At 52.4% G+C, this 14,333-nt stretch overlaps 2 protein-coding genes across 6 annotated transcripts in view; both read left to right on the top strand.

The window, feature by feature from the left end:
- The window catches only part of CDC27 (cell division cycle 27), a 34,289-nt gene extending 32,590 nt beyond the window's left edge, over nucleotides 1-1,699 (top strand). For both annotated transcript variants that reach the window (XM_040617380.1, XM_040617379.1), the window contains exon 19: nucleotides 302-1,699. In XM_040617380.1, the coding sequence (XP_040473314.1) occupies nucleotides 302-384 (83 nt within the window). In that variant the 3' untranslated portion in view covers nucleotides 385-1,699. The remainder of the gene's footprint in view (nucleotides 1-301) is intronic.
- Nucleotides 1,700-8,339: 6,640 nt separating this feature from the next.
- Nucleotides 8,340-14,333, top strand: part of KANSL1 (KAT8 regulatory NSL complex subunit 1) — a 100,367-nt gene continuing 94,373 nt past the window's right edge. For 2 of the 4 annotated variants that reach the window (XM_040617612.1, XM_040617611.1), the window contains exon 1: nucleotides 8,340-8,554. The gene's annotated coding sequence lies outside the window, so the exon portion shown is untranslated. The remainder of the gene's footprint in view (nucleotides 8,555-14,333) is intronic. The other 2 variants (XM_040617613.1, XM_040617608.1) reach the window with 1 other exon arrangement.

Genomic DNA, 14,333 nt, shown 5'->3' with positions numbered 1-14,333 from the left:
AGGTGTCTGAGATTTCAGATTTTTGATGGGAGATGGCGAAGGCAGCATGTTTTGTTAATACGTGCTTTGTGTTAATTCCTTTCTAAAGGTATTTGGTTAGACTTCATTAAGCTGGCAGGGGTCAGTGTGTTAGAAGCAAAAGGGGAAAAGCACTATGGCTTTAAAGCGTTTGGAGGGGAAGCCCAAAGCTGTCGGTACTGCGCCTTTGATGTGCTGGTGTTTGGGGGGTGGGGGGTGGGAAATCTTTGCCGTGAAGCAGCCCCGCGGTGTTTGACTACTTTATGTTTCTTTTTCTTTCAAGTTGGCACAGACGAATCTCAAGAGAGCAGCATGACAGATGCAGATGACACGCAGCTCCACGCAGTTGAAAGTGATGAATTTTAACCTCCAAAAGCCAGTATCTGAGCTTGAGTGTGTGACTGGTACCATTGTGTTCTCCCCTTCCTTCGCATCCTGGGTCTTCACATCACTGAGCCAGCACTGTCATTATGCTCTACTGACACCATGAGTACACCACTCGGACTTAAACTGGTCGCAGAGTTAGTGGCAGTGCAATATTCAGCTGCTACGAGTCTGGCTAGTTGGCTCTTACGCATCTATGAAAGCGACTGAGGAGGAAATGCTATTTTTGGACTCCCTTTTGCTGGAAAAATGTCACAGAAGAAAGACTTGTGGTTTGCTGTAACGAAGCCAGTAGATGTGGGGATAGTACTAATGAAAGTGTCTTGTTCTTTTTCCAGAAATGTGTCTTAGTTTGGTTCTTTCTTGGTAAGCAGAGTGCTGAACCTCATTTCTAAATTCTTCAAGGACAGTGTTGACAAATACAGTCTCTTAAAGTTTTTTTGCATATTGTAGTGTAACTTAAATGCCAGGGAATGTAAATGACCTTAAAGCCGCGGTGTCTCCAGTGAACAAACACAATGCACATGCTCAGGACTGGGGGTGCGTCAGACTACATAAAATACCCAGTGTCCCTACTTAGAGTGCAGACTTGTAGGAGTGGAAACATTGCAGGAGAATCACATTGCAAAAGCTTTCACGAAACACTTTAGTGTTCTAACCAAGAGTTAATTTATTCACCTAGTTTCTGAAAGGTCAGTGTTTACTTTGTGCTCCAGAGAAACAAATTGGCAACACCTTGCGTCGTTTTTCATACACCCTTTGACATGTTCTTCCCTTTTTAAGAATAAAAATTAATGAAGGGCAAAATCAAGAGACAAAAAACATAGGTACAACTGTAACATGAAAACATCAAGCCTTTAATCCAGAGGGACTGAGTGTTTCTAAGCAGATAGACTGGTAAGACCGTGAAAGCCTTAATACAATCAGAACCTTAGCGAAACACATCAAATAAAAGTCTGAGATTAGTATCATTTTTAAAACTTTTTGTAAAGTGTGGTCCAGGCAGGATGCAAGAATGTGCAATTATCTTTCTACTTTTTTTTTTTTTTTTTTTTTTTTTCCCCACTCCCCACCCCTTTAGTTAAGATTCTCACTCTAGGAACACTTTCCTCTTCTACAGGGGCTGCTCCTCCAAGAAAAAAAAGCTATGCCACATTAATGAGTCCAAAACGATCTTTCTCTGCAGCAATTGGTGCCCTTTATACGGTGATGATAAAAAAAGTGTATGATATGAGCAGTTTGAAAGAGCAATTTATGCATAATAAATGGGGAGTGATATAAATTTCATAGCAACATATTGTAATCAGTCAGTATTTTTTTTTTTAATGTATTGGTTTTCAGAGATCTTCTAGTTACCTTTAGAACTTCAGTTTTTTAAATTTTGTCCTTGTTTTGCACATCATCTGTAACAGCCCCTCTCTGGTCATGAGCCACACGGACACCTTTATAACTTGAAGAGAGAATTCTCAAGTGCTGAGCAAAAATCTCTGATTTTTTACATTTTTTTTTTTTTTAAGTAGGAGGATAAACGGTGAAAAATAGGCTTAAACTCTCCCTAATAGCCTGAAAAGGAATTTCTAGCATCTGAGGAACAATAATATATTAAAGGAGCTTTGTGGCTCTGCCACGTACTTCTGACCAGCTTGTGTTGGGTTGTGGAAGGTGGATAAGTTGACGGGAAAATCATGACATGTTTCAGCTGGCTCGAGCGTCCCGGATCTCGCGCTGCTTTTGTGGGGATAGGTACTCCGGGGCGATTCCCCTTCCCGAGGAAGACGCAGGATCCGGATTTCCCCTGAGAGCTGCACCTGCGGCAGAGCTCGCCCGCCGTGCTCGAGCCACCCGAGTGTCCCGGCGTGTCCCCACCCGCGCGCGGCTGCCAGCATGTCCCTCGCCAGGAGGAATTTCCAAGCAGCACCTCGGCATACGGTCCAGAGGCAGGACTTGTGGGATCGCCACCAATTAACATCTTAATTGGCTTCCTTTTGGTTCCCAACATAGTTTCTAAGCAAAAAGCGAGAGTAAGCAGATGCTGCTCTCAGGACTTTTCCATAACAAACGCTGTTGTTTAAATGGGGACCAGAGATCTAGGAAATTTGGTGGCTTTTTCCCTTTTCTTTTGGTCTCTAAAAAAAACCTGTGAACAATTGTAGTAAAACTTTCAACACCCTGGAAGGAGCTTTTAATTCAGCTGGGATGTTCAAAGGGTATTCATGCTACCTGGAAGATTTAATACTTAAAACTGTCCCTTGCTTTATATGTACATCGTACTTTAAAGTGATTTTTCCTTTTTCCTAAGAATCTCAAGTAACATTTTGACCAGGCTGCTATTTTACCTTCTAGATAGATACACAAAATTAGTATTTAATCAATAAAATTTTGCTGTCTTTGAAGAGGGGCAGGGATGGGGACGGCAAGCATGAAGGCACTCTGGCAGCCAAGTTAGAGCAAGTGTGTTCACTGAAATTAATTAGGGAACTGTCATTTTCTTACAACAAAACTATGGAAAAATGGAAAGTGTGGGTGTGGTGTGTACTATTTGCATTGAAACAATGTAATTGGTCTTTTTTTTTTTTTTTTTTTTGCTTTTCTTGACTTTTTATTTCAAAAATTGTACAGTCTTAGGAAAAAGAAAAGTCTTTTCTGTTAATATATTTGCGATTCATTCAAGGATGTCGAAAATCCAAATAAACTACTTTTAAAAGCAGGTTTATCCCCAGGTCCTTTGGGTCAACGTTGGGATTCATCCTTCAGGAGGTGGGCAAGCGCAGCAGAGCTGGAGAGAGGTTCGAGGACACCAAGGACACACCTTGGGACACGTGGGGGCCGTTCTCCATCCCACGGTGCTGGTGTTACCCCTGCACGTGCCGTGGGGCTGCCGCAGACTGGGGGAGCTGGTCACGATGCTGATGCTGAGGGACACGCACTGAGGCTCCCGAAAATTTCTGTTCATCGTCCTGCAGCTCAACAGGAGATTCAGGAAGCTCCCAGGTATGGAACAGACGGTTTTTTGTTGTTGTTGTTTTTTTTTTATTCTGCCTTCCGTAGCGGCTCGTGACATCGTTTGTGGCTGCAGTGGTGGTCAGCTTAGCAGAGAAATGATCACAGAGCTCGCTGTGCATTCAGGAAAAGCCTGCCGGGAAGGCTGAGGCTCGTGGCCGTGTGGAAATGCCTCTTGCTGTGTATAGTCATCTTAGATTAAAGCTTTTAGCACTCATTTTTGTCCATGATATTAGCCTAATCCACTAATTTTTAGAGCGCCACGTTTGTAAAAATGACACTGAACTTCAGCCTTCCCTACACCTCATTGCCTCCCCCATGTTTCTTTTAATCCTGGACTTTTACGATCGCGTGCACAAATGCAGTCCCGCCGTTAAATTCCCCGCTCTGCTGCCGACTTCCCGCCCTGCTCCGTGCTCGGCAGCGAGAGCCGAGTTATTCTGAGCCGAGTTATTCTTCCTGTGTCTCAGTAGCAGTTTCTCCGTGTGGGCTCAGACACGGACGATTTGGGCTGGAGGCTTCCTGGCGGCGAAGCGAAGCGTTGTTGATGGCAGGCTGAGCTGCAGCTGTCCCCAGAGGAGGGCAAAGCGTTAGTGACATTGGACTTGCGAGCTGCAACACCGGCTTCTGTGCCTGCCTGCATGGCAGCAGCACAGCCAGCGCTGGGGGTTGTTCATAGCTCAGGGTTTCCAGCGCGGGGATGGTTTTGGCACCTGGTCTTTGTGAGCACCTACAGCTCCTTGCTGGTGCCTCATCTGGTGGTTCGTCAGTAACTTTGCTACTGCATCACCTCCCTCTTTTCTGCCACTCCGTCAAAATTAGGGACTTCATTTGAGCAAGACCTGGTCCAGGACCAGGCACTGGTTCATCTGTTCTTTTTTTAACGGAGCAGAACAGGGTTTCTAAGGCAGGAAGCCCTGTATTCCTGATCCTCAGAGGAGCAGGGTTTAAAATTATATTAACACAGAGAATAAGGCTTCTGCTTCTTTTGCCTGTCTGCTTTTCAAATTGCTGTTCGTGTAGTGTGTTTTCTCAGTTTGGGTCCAGCTGCTGTATAAACCCTGGGAGATATTCCTTGCTTTGAAATCCCAGAGCGGTGCACAGCCGGACAAGCGGGGACAGGAGGGGACCCGGTCCCTTCCCTGGGGTTGCAGCACTGGACCCGGACAGCATGTGACTCTCCAGCCTGTGTGTCCTGGCATCCAGCTGGGCAGCCGTGAAGCAACACTCCGGGCTGGGAACGCTGGACCCAGAGCAGCCAGTGGAGATGGAAACATGATTGGTGAGGGTGAAGGAGACCAAGGAGCCGCTGCAAAGAGATCCGAGATTGATGAGACACAGAGGAGCGCGCATGGAGGGGTGACTGTCCCCTCTCCAGAGCCAATGGTCACGTTCACCCGGGATTGGGCCAGTTTGGGGCTTTTCTGGGTTTCTCAGCACTTCAGCAGGAGTGATGCTCAGCGGGGCCGCCCCCATGCCTCTGCAGCCTCGTGGCACGGGTGAACATGGGTGCTGATGGCTCCTGCATCCGCCGGTGCCCACATGCCTCATCTGTGGCTACGTTTGTGTTTCTGGTCCACAGAAACCTGCGCCCCACCTCGTGTGAGGTTCTGACCTGTTCTCACTGGGGACCTGCTCTCCTGGCCCAGACAGACTATGTCATTTGGCCTCAAATATGGGAAGGATTTCAAATATCCCAATGGTACCAATAAGGGAAATATCAGCAAAAAATAACAAAACAAACTTTCGAAGATCAATTCCATCAAAAATACCCCAGAAAACCACATTCAGGAAGGAGACACAAGTTCCTTTCTAACAATCTTTACGTTCAGACATTTTATCAGTTAAAAATCTCCTCCTGTTCCAAAATCCAGCAGTTCATATCCACATGTGATGTGTGCAGAACAGAAATTCTGTGTCATTGGGACATTTGGAAAGTGAGTTTAAAGAAGAGAAGGGGGTTAGTTGCTGCCTTCTGCCCCTTGTGTGTTCTCGTGTGTCCCAACAGGTTCAGAGAAGGCACCTTCTGGCAGATGCTTCTCTCTCAGCCCCATTGCGCTGGGTGAGGATGCGAGGGATGGAGCACAGGAGGAGATTCCCACTGGTGGCTCCGGGTCAGTTCTGTGGGATGGAGCACAGGAGGAGATTCCCATTTGTGGCTTTTTGTCCATCTTATTTGTCCATCTGCCGCACCCACCTCGGAGCCCTGCGCAGAGGCAATCCGCGTGTCGCCTGCAGCCACCTGCAGAATACGGCCGAGCGCTGGATTTTGCTGGATAACTGGGAAAAACGGCCTGGCTACAACCACCGTAGGAGAACGGCCTTCCCTGGGGCAGGAGAGGCAGGGGACAGTGTCTGCGTGGGAGACGGTGAGTGCAGCTGCTTCAGGCAGGGCATCTGCGGACTTCGCATACGGTTTGGCTGCTATCTGTAGTAGGGCCAGAGGCTGCCCCGCACCCCCTGCACCACAGGGATGGTGGAAAAATCCTCTTGGTCCTAAAGCTGGAAACACCGGCTGAAGGGGAAAGATGGCGTGGGCCTAATGCTACGCACAGTGACCCTGGGCAGTGGGGGAAGGCTCCCACCTCCCCGGCTGCACCGGCCCCTGTGCCTGGGGGCTGCGGGGCACCGACCTCAGTGGGACCAGTCACTGCGCGGCCCGTCCCTGAGCCACCAGTGGGAATCTCCTGTGCTCCATCCCGTAGAACTGACCCGGAGCCACCAGTGGGAATCTCCTGTGCTCCATCCCGTAGAACTGACCCGGAGCCACCGGTGGGAATCTCCTGTGCTCCATCCCGTAGAACTGACCCGGAGCCACCGGTGGAAATCTCCTCCTCTGCTCCAACCCACCAAACTCCCCACTGCTCGGATGCTGGGGGTGCTTGGCGAGGGCACGGAATATCCCATGGGCTCCCGGGGAACAGGACATGGGGGATCAGGATGTCACTTGTGATGCTGATGTGTTGGGAGCATCTCAGCCACCCTGCCCATGGCTCCTCTGTCCCGAAGGGAAGCAGCGACCCTGGGCTGGCAGAAGGGCCCTCAGTGGAGAGCGGGGGCACCTGTCCCGCGGGGCCTGTGGCACCTGCGCTCCCCACTTGGACTGACGCCCGGCCCCGCGGCGGGGCAAGAGGTGAAAGCCAGAAAGAAAAAGCAGCAGCAGAGGTGGCTGGAGGAGGCCACGGCCGCGGTGTCCCCTCGTGAGCTGCAGCAGATGCCAGCAGGAGGGTCTTCCTCACCCAGGGGAAGAGGGTGATGCCGAAGGTGACCCTGAGCTCGGTGGTGGTCACAGGGACAGGGGCATCCGCTGCCGCGCTGCCCCACGGGAGCCACCAGGCAGCTGGGGCCGGCCCTGACATGGCTGTGGGTGTGGGGACATGGGGCAGTGCTGCTGGGCCCCCTGCAGCCCCAGTGTCACCCGTGGGCAGGGCCCGTGTCACCCATGGGACAGGGCCTGTGGGATGTGAGCCCATGTCACCTGTGGGCCAGGAGCCTGGTGTGACCTGTGGGCCAGGAGCCTGTGTCACCTGTGAGCCAGGAACCTGCTGTAGTCCGTGGGCCAGCAGACCATGCATGTCACCTGTGAGACACGAATGTGTTGTGGCCTGTGGGACAGGAGCCTGTGTCACCTGTGGGCCAGGAGCCTGGTGGCACACACAGGCTGGGAGCCCGTGGCACCTATGGGGCACAAGCCTGGTGCCACCGTGGGCCAGGAGCCCGTGCCACCCGCGGGCTATAGGCCCGGTGTCACCTGCGGGCTATGGGCCTGGTGTCACCCGCGGGCCCGGGCCCGGTGTCACCCGCGGGCCAGGAGCCGGCGCCCCCCGCGGGCCGGACGCCCGGTGCCCCGCCAGGCCGGCGCGCCCCGGGACCCGCGGGACGTGCGCCCCGTGTCCCCCGCGGGTCGGGAGTGGCCTGTGGCCCGCGGGACGCCCCGCATCCCCCCGCGGCTCACGGCCAGGGGCCGGCGGTGGGGCCGCCGCGCCCCCCCCTCCCCTCCTCCGGGCGCCCCCCCCCGCCGCCCCCCCCGTCCCCGCGGCGGGGCCGCCCCCGCCCCCCGCCCGCCGGTCCCGCGGCCCGGGCGGACCCGCGGCGGACCCGGGAGGGCGGCCCAGCGCCCGGGGCGTCCCAGCGGGGCCGGGGCGGGGCGGGGGGGCGGCCGGGGCGGAGGGGGACGCGGGGCGGGGGGGCCGGGGGCGCGGGGCGGGGGGGGGCCGCGGGGGGTGCCGGGCAGGGGGCGAGCCGCGGCACGGCATCAATCACCGCCCGCCCCGCCCCCTGGCGCTGACTGACGCGCCGATGGCCAATGGGGCAGGCCCATGCCCCGCGCGCAGCCAATGGGGGCGGGGGAGGGCGGAAGGTCCCCACTTCAAGGCTGGGTGAGCGGCGCAGGTAGGTGCGGGGTGAGGCGCCGGTGCGGGGCGGCCCGGGGCGGGGGGGCCGCGGGCCGAGCTGGCTCCGAGCGGGGCCGGCACCGAGCAGGGCTCGTCCCCTGACCCCCCCTCCTGGGCCGCCGCCCGCGGGCAGCGCCAGGCCAAGTGGCCCGGCCCCCCCCCTCCCCCTCCCCGCCGCCACGGCCGTGCCGCCGTCCCGCAACTTGGCTGCGGGGGCCGGGCGGGGGTGGGGGCGGTGGCTCCGCCCGCCGAGTTGGGGCCCGGGTCTCGTCGCGGGCCGGCCGCAGGGCCCGGGGCGCCGGGAGAGCTCCGCCCCGCCGCGCTGCCCGGGGGGGCCGGGCCGGCTCCGTGCGGAGCGGGGACCCCCCCCCCCGCTCCCGCCCCGGGCCTCCATTTTAGCCCGGGGAGGCGAGGCCCGGCCCGAGGGGGCTTCTAGAAGGATCCGGGGGCGGCAGCCCCCGCACCCCCGGGCCGGCCTGCGGGTGCTGCGGGGCCCGTCCCCGCCGGCCCGGGGCGGGATGGAGGGAGGGGGGGCGCGGAGGGTCCGGGGTGGCGGGTGCCGGCCGGCTGCGCCCCCAGCCCCCGCTGACAGCCCCCTCTTTCCCCAGGTCCTCGATTTTTCCGCCTCCTCAAGTAAATAAATAAGAAACTTGCACACCCTCCTGGCGTCGGCGGAGGCTGGAAGCACCGGAGGCCGCCCCGTGCCGCCACCTGGACCGCAGGTGCTGAGGATGGGCCCCGCCAAGATGCCCGGCAAGGTACGGTGCCCCCCACCGCCGGCCCCGGTCCCCAGCCCCGCCGAGTCCCCCGCCAGCCCAGCCACCTTCGTGGGCACTGTGCTGGGCTCTGGGGGCGTGGGGCCAGCCGGGACCCCCCCCCCACGCGGTCCCTTGGTGGATGTGAGACTTTAAAATGGAGGTTTGTGGCGGAGAGGGTGGCTTCGTCCGCGCTCGTGGGGTGTTTCTCTCTCCGAAGCCCTTCTGGTGCCCGTTGGTAGGCGAAGAGATGTGCAGCCTCCTCTCGGGAGCGCGCGTATGTATTTCCTGGTTACCTGTCCTTGCATGTGATGGCATCGAGACGTCAAGGTATGGCTTGCCCAGAAAAAGAAAGATCCTCTACTTTGGTTTCCCCCCCCTAACTGCGTACATCCTTAAACTCCAGGTTTACATCAGTTGGGTCCTTTTGACTTGCTGGTATCACTGGTATTATCTGGTTTATCCATGGACGTACCGCCTCAGGAGAGTTCTGCGTGTACCTGTCAGAGTGGTCTCAGCTTTGCCCCGTGAAAACTGAAGGTCTAAACCTGGGTTTTCCTGCTCATGTTTCCACGCCTCTGGCTTCCCCGTGTGTGAAGCGGCCGTAGCTCTTCTGGGTCTGGAGCAGAGGGCGGTGAGGGTTTACTGACACTTGTGTTGAAAAGTCACCTCTTGCCTTGCTGATGTTATTACAGGTTAAGAATTGTGTCCTAAACGCCCAGGTACAGCGATCAAGTTCTGTGAAGCTGAATAAAACCTACAGGGATGCACTGAAGGGAAGGATATTTCCTTTTCATAAATCTACAAGCCAAAGCAGCCTGACTTTAGACCAATTATGGAGGCTGAATTTAGACAAATTCTCTTGTAATGGGAAAACCAAAAATCTTTACTCAATCCTGTCACACTGACCTTAGACAAATCTGCTCTGGTATCTGATCTCCAGTTGGCTAACACAACAGTAAAGGCTCTTATTCTTTGTACACATAATAACAGTAAGTTGTTATGTGGGCTTTGAAAAAGGAATTAAATCTCCCTGTTACAGGTTTTGGAGGTTATCACTGAATTTCCTGGAAGTGTGTGTTCCTACAGCTCCCGCTGAAACTGATAGGAAGCCGGCAGATAGCTTCTCTGGGAACTGCTCCTTGTTCCCCGAGTGCCACACGCTGATACATTGGCTGAAAGGGGGTTTGACATGTGGCTGTGGAGCTTGACACCCGTGTGGGTGCTTGCGTAGCCCCAGGGTGCTGTCAGCCCCGCGACTTTGGTGTGTGTGGCAGGGTCTATGCCAGTCAACCGTGACGTTGCTCTGGCTAAGAAAATGTTCTGATTCTGAACATGAACTCGTTAGCCTCGTGCTTCAGTCCGGAAAACTTGAAGGAGTAAAAAAGTAAAAATTTAAGAGTGCTTAAGCCATTGTGGAATGGAGGGACAGCATCACCTTTGTGCTGATGGCTGGGAAAGCCGCAGGGCCTGCTCGTGCCATGTGGCCTGGCTGCCGTGGGGGGTCCCAGCTCTGGATTTGGGGGGGCACTGAAGGCACGCGCTCACTCCAGCGGAGCGGGTTGGGGATGGGCACGTGGGAGGATAACACTGGGATCCTCCTGCTTCCCACCATCCGGCAGGAGCCGAGGGGAAGGAGGTGTGCCTGTGGCGGTGGGTCACGCTTAAGTCTGCAGGCGGGTGTGCCGAGGAGGTTGTGCAGACTGTCGTGTCGGGCTGTCACGTCAACTCGGCATTTTTGCTTAGAGGCACTTGCCTCTTGTGGTGAGGATCTAGTTGGGCCTTGTTTGTTGGGTTTTGGTTTTTTTTTTTTTTTTTCTTTGAGTGTATGAGCATGTCATCTGTTCCTGTGCCAATTACTTTAAACCTCTGATTAGGACATATTTTGAGTGCTTTTGTAAACTGTATCCCTGACTTGTGCTCAAAGCCTAGCACCTAATCTTACTGTCACAGTTTGCAATGCTTTATCATCAGAGGAGAGAGCAACTCCATTATAGCCCTTCAGTTTTATACAGCTCTTAACCCCCCCTCGCCTCTGAGGAGCTGCGGGTATTTCAGAGCAGAGGAGCAGGAATATCTGCCTGGCCCTTCACATCTAATGGGCACAGGGAAAAAACGTCTGCCAGGCGTGCTGGTCCGGAGCCCTCTGTGCTGTGGGGACTTGTCACCTTGTGCCTTGTTGCTGTTTCCCTGCGGTCATCTGGGCACCAATTCTCCTGTGCTAGACTTGTCGTAGGAAGTATGGTTAACAAGGAGAGCATGTAGGGACTTGACTTTTTCCACCTATGATCGCTGGTGTCTGCCTGCGTTGCTGAGGGTTTGGAGGCAGGTGGATTTGGCTGGGGCTGAGGAATTTGCGTGAAGCCCTGAAACTCAGGGCTCAGAGACTTGCGGATTGTGCTGTCTCTGGAACAGGAGCTCTCGGAGCACAGCTCTGATCTCAAAATGCTAGGTGACTCTAGAGCATGACCAAAAGAATAAATAATGTAATATCCAGCTTATCGACTGTGTTTCAGTCCGGTTAAACTGCTGCCCCAGTTTGGGATTAAACTGAATTACAAGCAGCTACCAATAGTGTGGTAATTTTTTCCCCGACTCTGGAAATCCAAACACAGATAGAACTGTTCCAGGTGCCCTACAGCAGAAATAGAAACTAGTTCTCCTGTTGGTGGATCTGAGAAAAGCCCTGTGAAGATGACAACTATAACGTGAGTTAGTGAATGGAGACTCTTAAGGTCACCACTAGCTTTGCTTGTGGCAGAGGGAGCACTTTCGTGTCCCAGCGTCAGCAGCGACTAGAGGCTGGTCTTGGGTATCAGGTTTGCTGTTGACTTGCGAGGGGCAGGATTTGGTGTGAGTCAAATCTAGGAAGACTTTCTGCGAGCCTTATCCATGGCTCATGGATAAAGGAAAGTACTTCAAGACCTTCCAACTGGAAGATGGAAGAAGGGTTGGGTTGCACAGCAGGTATCAGTCTGTCCTCCCTCTGAGGCCCATACCGCTGATAGCGCATCCTTGCTTGTTACCAGTTGCTGGGTTCCTGACTAATTCTTTTAACTCTTAGTTACATGAAAACTCACTTAATCTGTTTGTCTGTCATACAGTGGAACAGAATGGTTCCCCTAGCAGTGGGAACGCAAGCACGAAATGTCTGTGCTGTAATTATACAAAGCCCATAAGGTGTATTTTGGTGGTGAGATTTGGAAGGGTTGGTCCCTAAAACTTGGTTAGTCTCTGTCTCAGGGTTTTGTAACACATGGGCTTTTACATGCTTAATGCAAGATCACATTTGCTTCTCCTCTCTGCTTTTTTTCTTTCTTTTTTTTTTTTTTTCTTCCTCCTTTCCCATGATATAACTACCTATAACCTGAAATGGAAGGATGTAACTTTTAAGTGGGCTGTCACCTTACTTACTCTGCTATTCATTTGTATTTTACTTCACTGCTCACATCTTTAAATGTCTGGGATCATGCCACGTACTCTTCACAAAATGTACTGATTTCCATAAAAAGGCATTGCTTTAATTACTGCCATCATGGTGTTTCTTCAGCAAATACCCAAGAAAACTGGTGGGATCGGTGGCTTACTTCTGCAACTCTTGTGTAGTTTCATACATGTGTTTTGGATGGATTTAAGCCAACATGATGATATTGTGGGCCATTCACGGGGACCTGCATGATGTGGGGTTTTGATTAAATGTGGGTTTGGATGCTTCACCCTCTACGGGTTGGTTAAAACCTGGCTATTGGTCCCCAGTTAGATGGCTTAAGAATTCAGGGTGCTTTCTTGTTGCGAGTACTCAGCCTGCCATCCCTTTTTTGGAAAGTACTTTGCTGTGTTCCCCAAACTGGTACAAACAGAAGTTCCCATGAGGACTTGGGGAAGTCAGTTCTTCAGTGCATTGGTCTGATGCAACAGCATGGAGTATTCGAGTACTTTTTGGCATGACACGGCCAATGTCTTTGGCAGGGACTCAAAAATACAGTGGTGAAGTTTGTTTGTTACCTTCGTTAAATAGTCTTACGTTCCCAGCCTCTCATCCCTATGGAAACCATAGAAATACATTTCACAGTGGAAACAGTATAAATACACTTTTGCAGCTGAAACTATAATTGATTCAAAACGGCTTATTACTATGTCATAATAACAAATGCCCCTTAACTTCACAGCAGATTAAAGTAACGTCCCCCCGTCGCCTGGGTAGCAGTAGAGCCGTGACCTTGAGAGGTGCCGGTGTCCTATGGAGCAGGCTCTCCAATACATGACCAAGCAACGTGTGTTGTCCTTGAAACGCTGAATGTCTGTGTCAAATGGCTTGGTCTAAATCACTAAGGAGGTTTTCAAACGAGCAGCATTACTTAAGTGGGTCACTTGCCTTTTTTAGAGAGTAATGTATTTCCAGTTTATATTGACCAAACTGGAATTTAATCCATCGATCTGGAAGCCTCCAAGGAAGAACCAGGTTTGTAGCTTGGCCTTGGGATGTGTTAGTAGAACAGGTACCTGCCTGAGCAGGGAGGTATTGCGGTTGCCGAGATCTACCACCCTCAGCGCTACTTGCCTTCATGTGGCTCTGCCTTCTGTTTTTCGATGACTTTGCTCGTTTTCTTTCCTCCTTAGTGAGCATTTTCAGAGTAGCTGGCTGGGATGCACCGTGTCTGTCATAGTGAAGGAGTGCCTTTCTTACCATGACCGGAGATGTTCTTTATTGTTGAAGAATATCAGAAGAGCAATGATCACTGCAAGAATCTCTTGTTGTTGCTACAGCTTGTCTGGTTTAAAGCTAAGTACAGATAAGTCTCGCATCTTCTGAAGCGTCTGTGGCCACTGACGTTTGAGTCTGCTGCTTTTTGTTAGGATATCTAATGAGGCTGCGAGTGAAGATGCAAAAGTTGCAGTTGTATCTGTAGGGAGTCTTGTCACTGTGTTCTTCGGCAGCCATTGTCTTCTCTGCCTTCTGGATGTTTCTCAAGCTGATCTAGCACCTTTGCAGGCTCAGAAGTCTCCTTTCATGTGTCCTAATATATCAGTTAATATATGTAGAGCTACGCTTATTGTATAGAGACTGTTAAACTTCTGAGGCGGGTACATTCAAAGCAAGTCATGAGGATTAATAGGTAGAGGCTATGAATGCACGTGGGGAAGACAAGGTAACGATCAGGTATGGGTAGATGGGTACATAGTGCTCACCATATATTGAACTCTGTGGTTTGTATGTTCTTGATGTTTTGCAGAAGAGGGTGACTTTAAGGAAAGACTTAAAGGATGATGCTGTGAAAATGTGAATTCGTTGGGGAGAGCTCCCTCGTGTTTGTGCAGGGCGACAAACCCATCTTAAGAGTAGTAACGGAGCTGTGTGAGGGACACGTGTGCAAGTGTGGCTGGCACCAGAGTAGCTGGGTGACCTGGGGGAGATGTGGCACTACTCTGAATGGAAAGCAGAGGCTGGAAGGACTGTGAAAATGTATGCGTCAGAGGCCAAAGCTGTATTACTTCAGGCTGCACAGCAGTTTTTGCTACATCATCACCAGATCGGGTTGAATGATGAAAGCTATAGATGAGTCTGCTGCAGGAAGATCCAGATCTGTACTGGCCTGTCACGCCAGAGATCTCTGCTCCTGGTTAGACATCCTTCAAATAGCAGAAAATTCTGCAGTGCAGAAAGAACAGGAGATTCGAAACTTTATTGCACAGGAATTTCTTTTAACTTCCTCCACAACAGTTTGGCCTCCCCCTTATGTTCCAATATAAAAATGCATTTGTTGCTGCTTCTGCTTTTTAG

Source organism: Falco naumanni, chromosome 18, assembly GCF_017639655.2.
Source record: "Falco naumanni isolate bFalNau1 chromosome 18, bFalNau1.pat, whole genome shotgun sequence".
In the NCBI taxonomy this organism is placed as follows: domain Eukaryota; kingdom Metazoa; phylum Chordata; class Aves; order Falconiformes; family Falconidae; genus Falco; species Falco naumanni.
The sequence above is the reverse complement of the archived record's forward strand: the minus strand, read 5'-3'. Positions and strand labels throughout refer to the sequence as shown.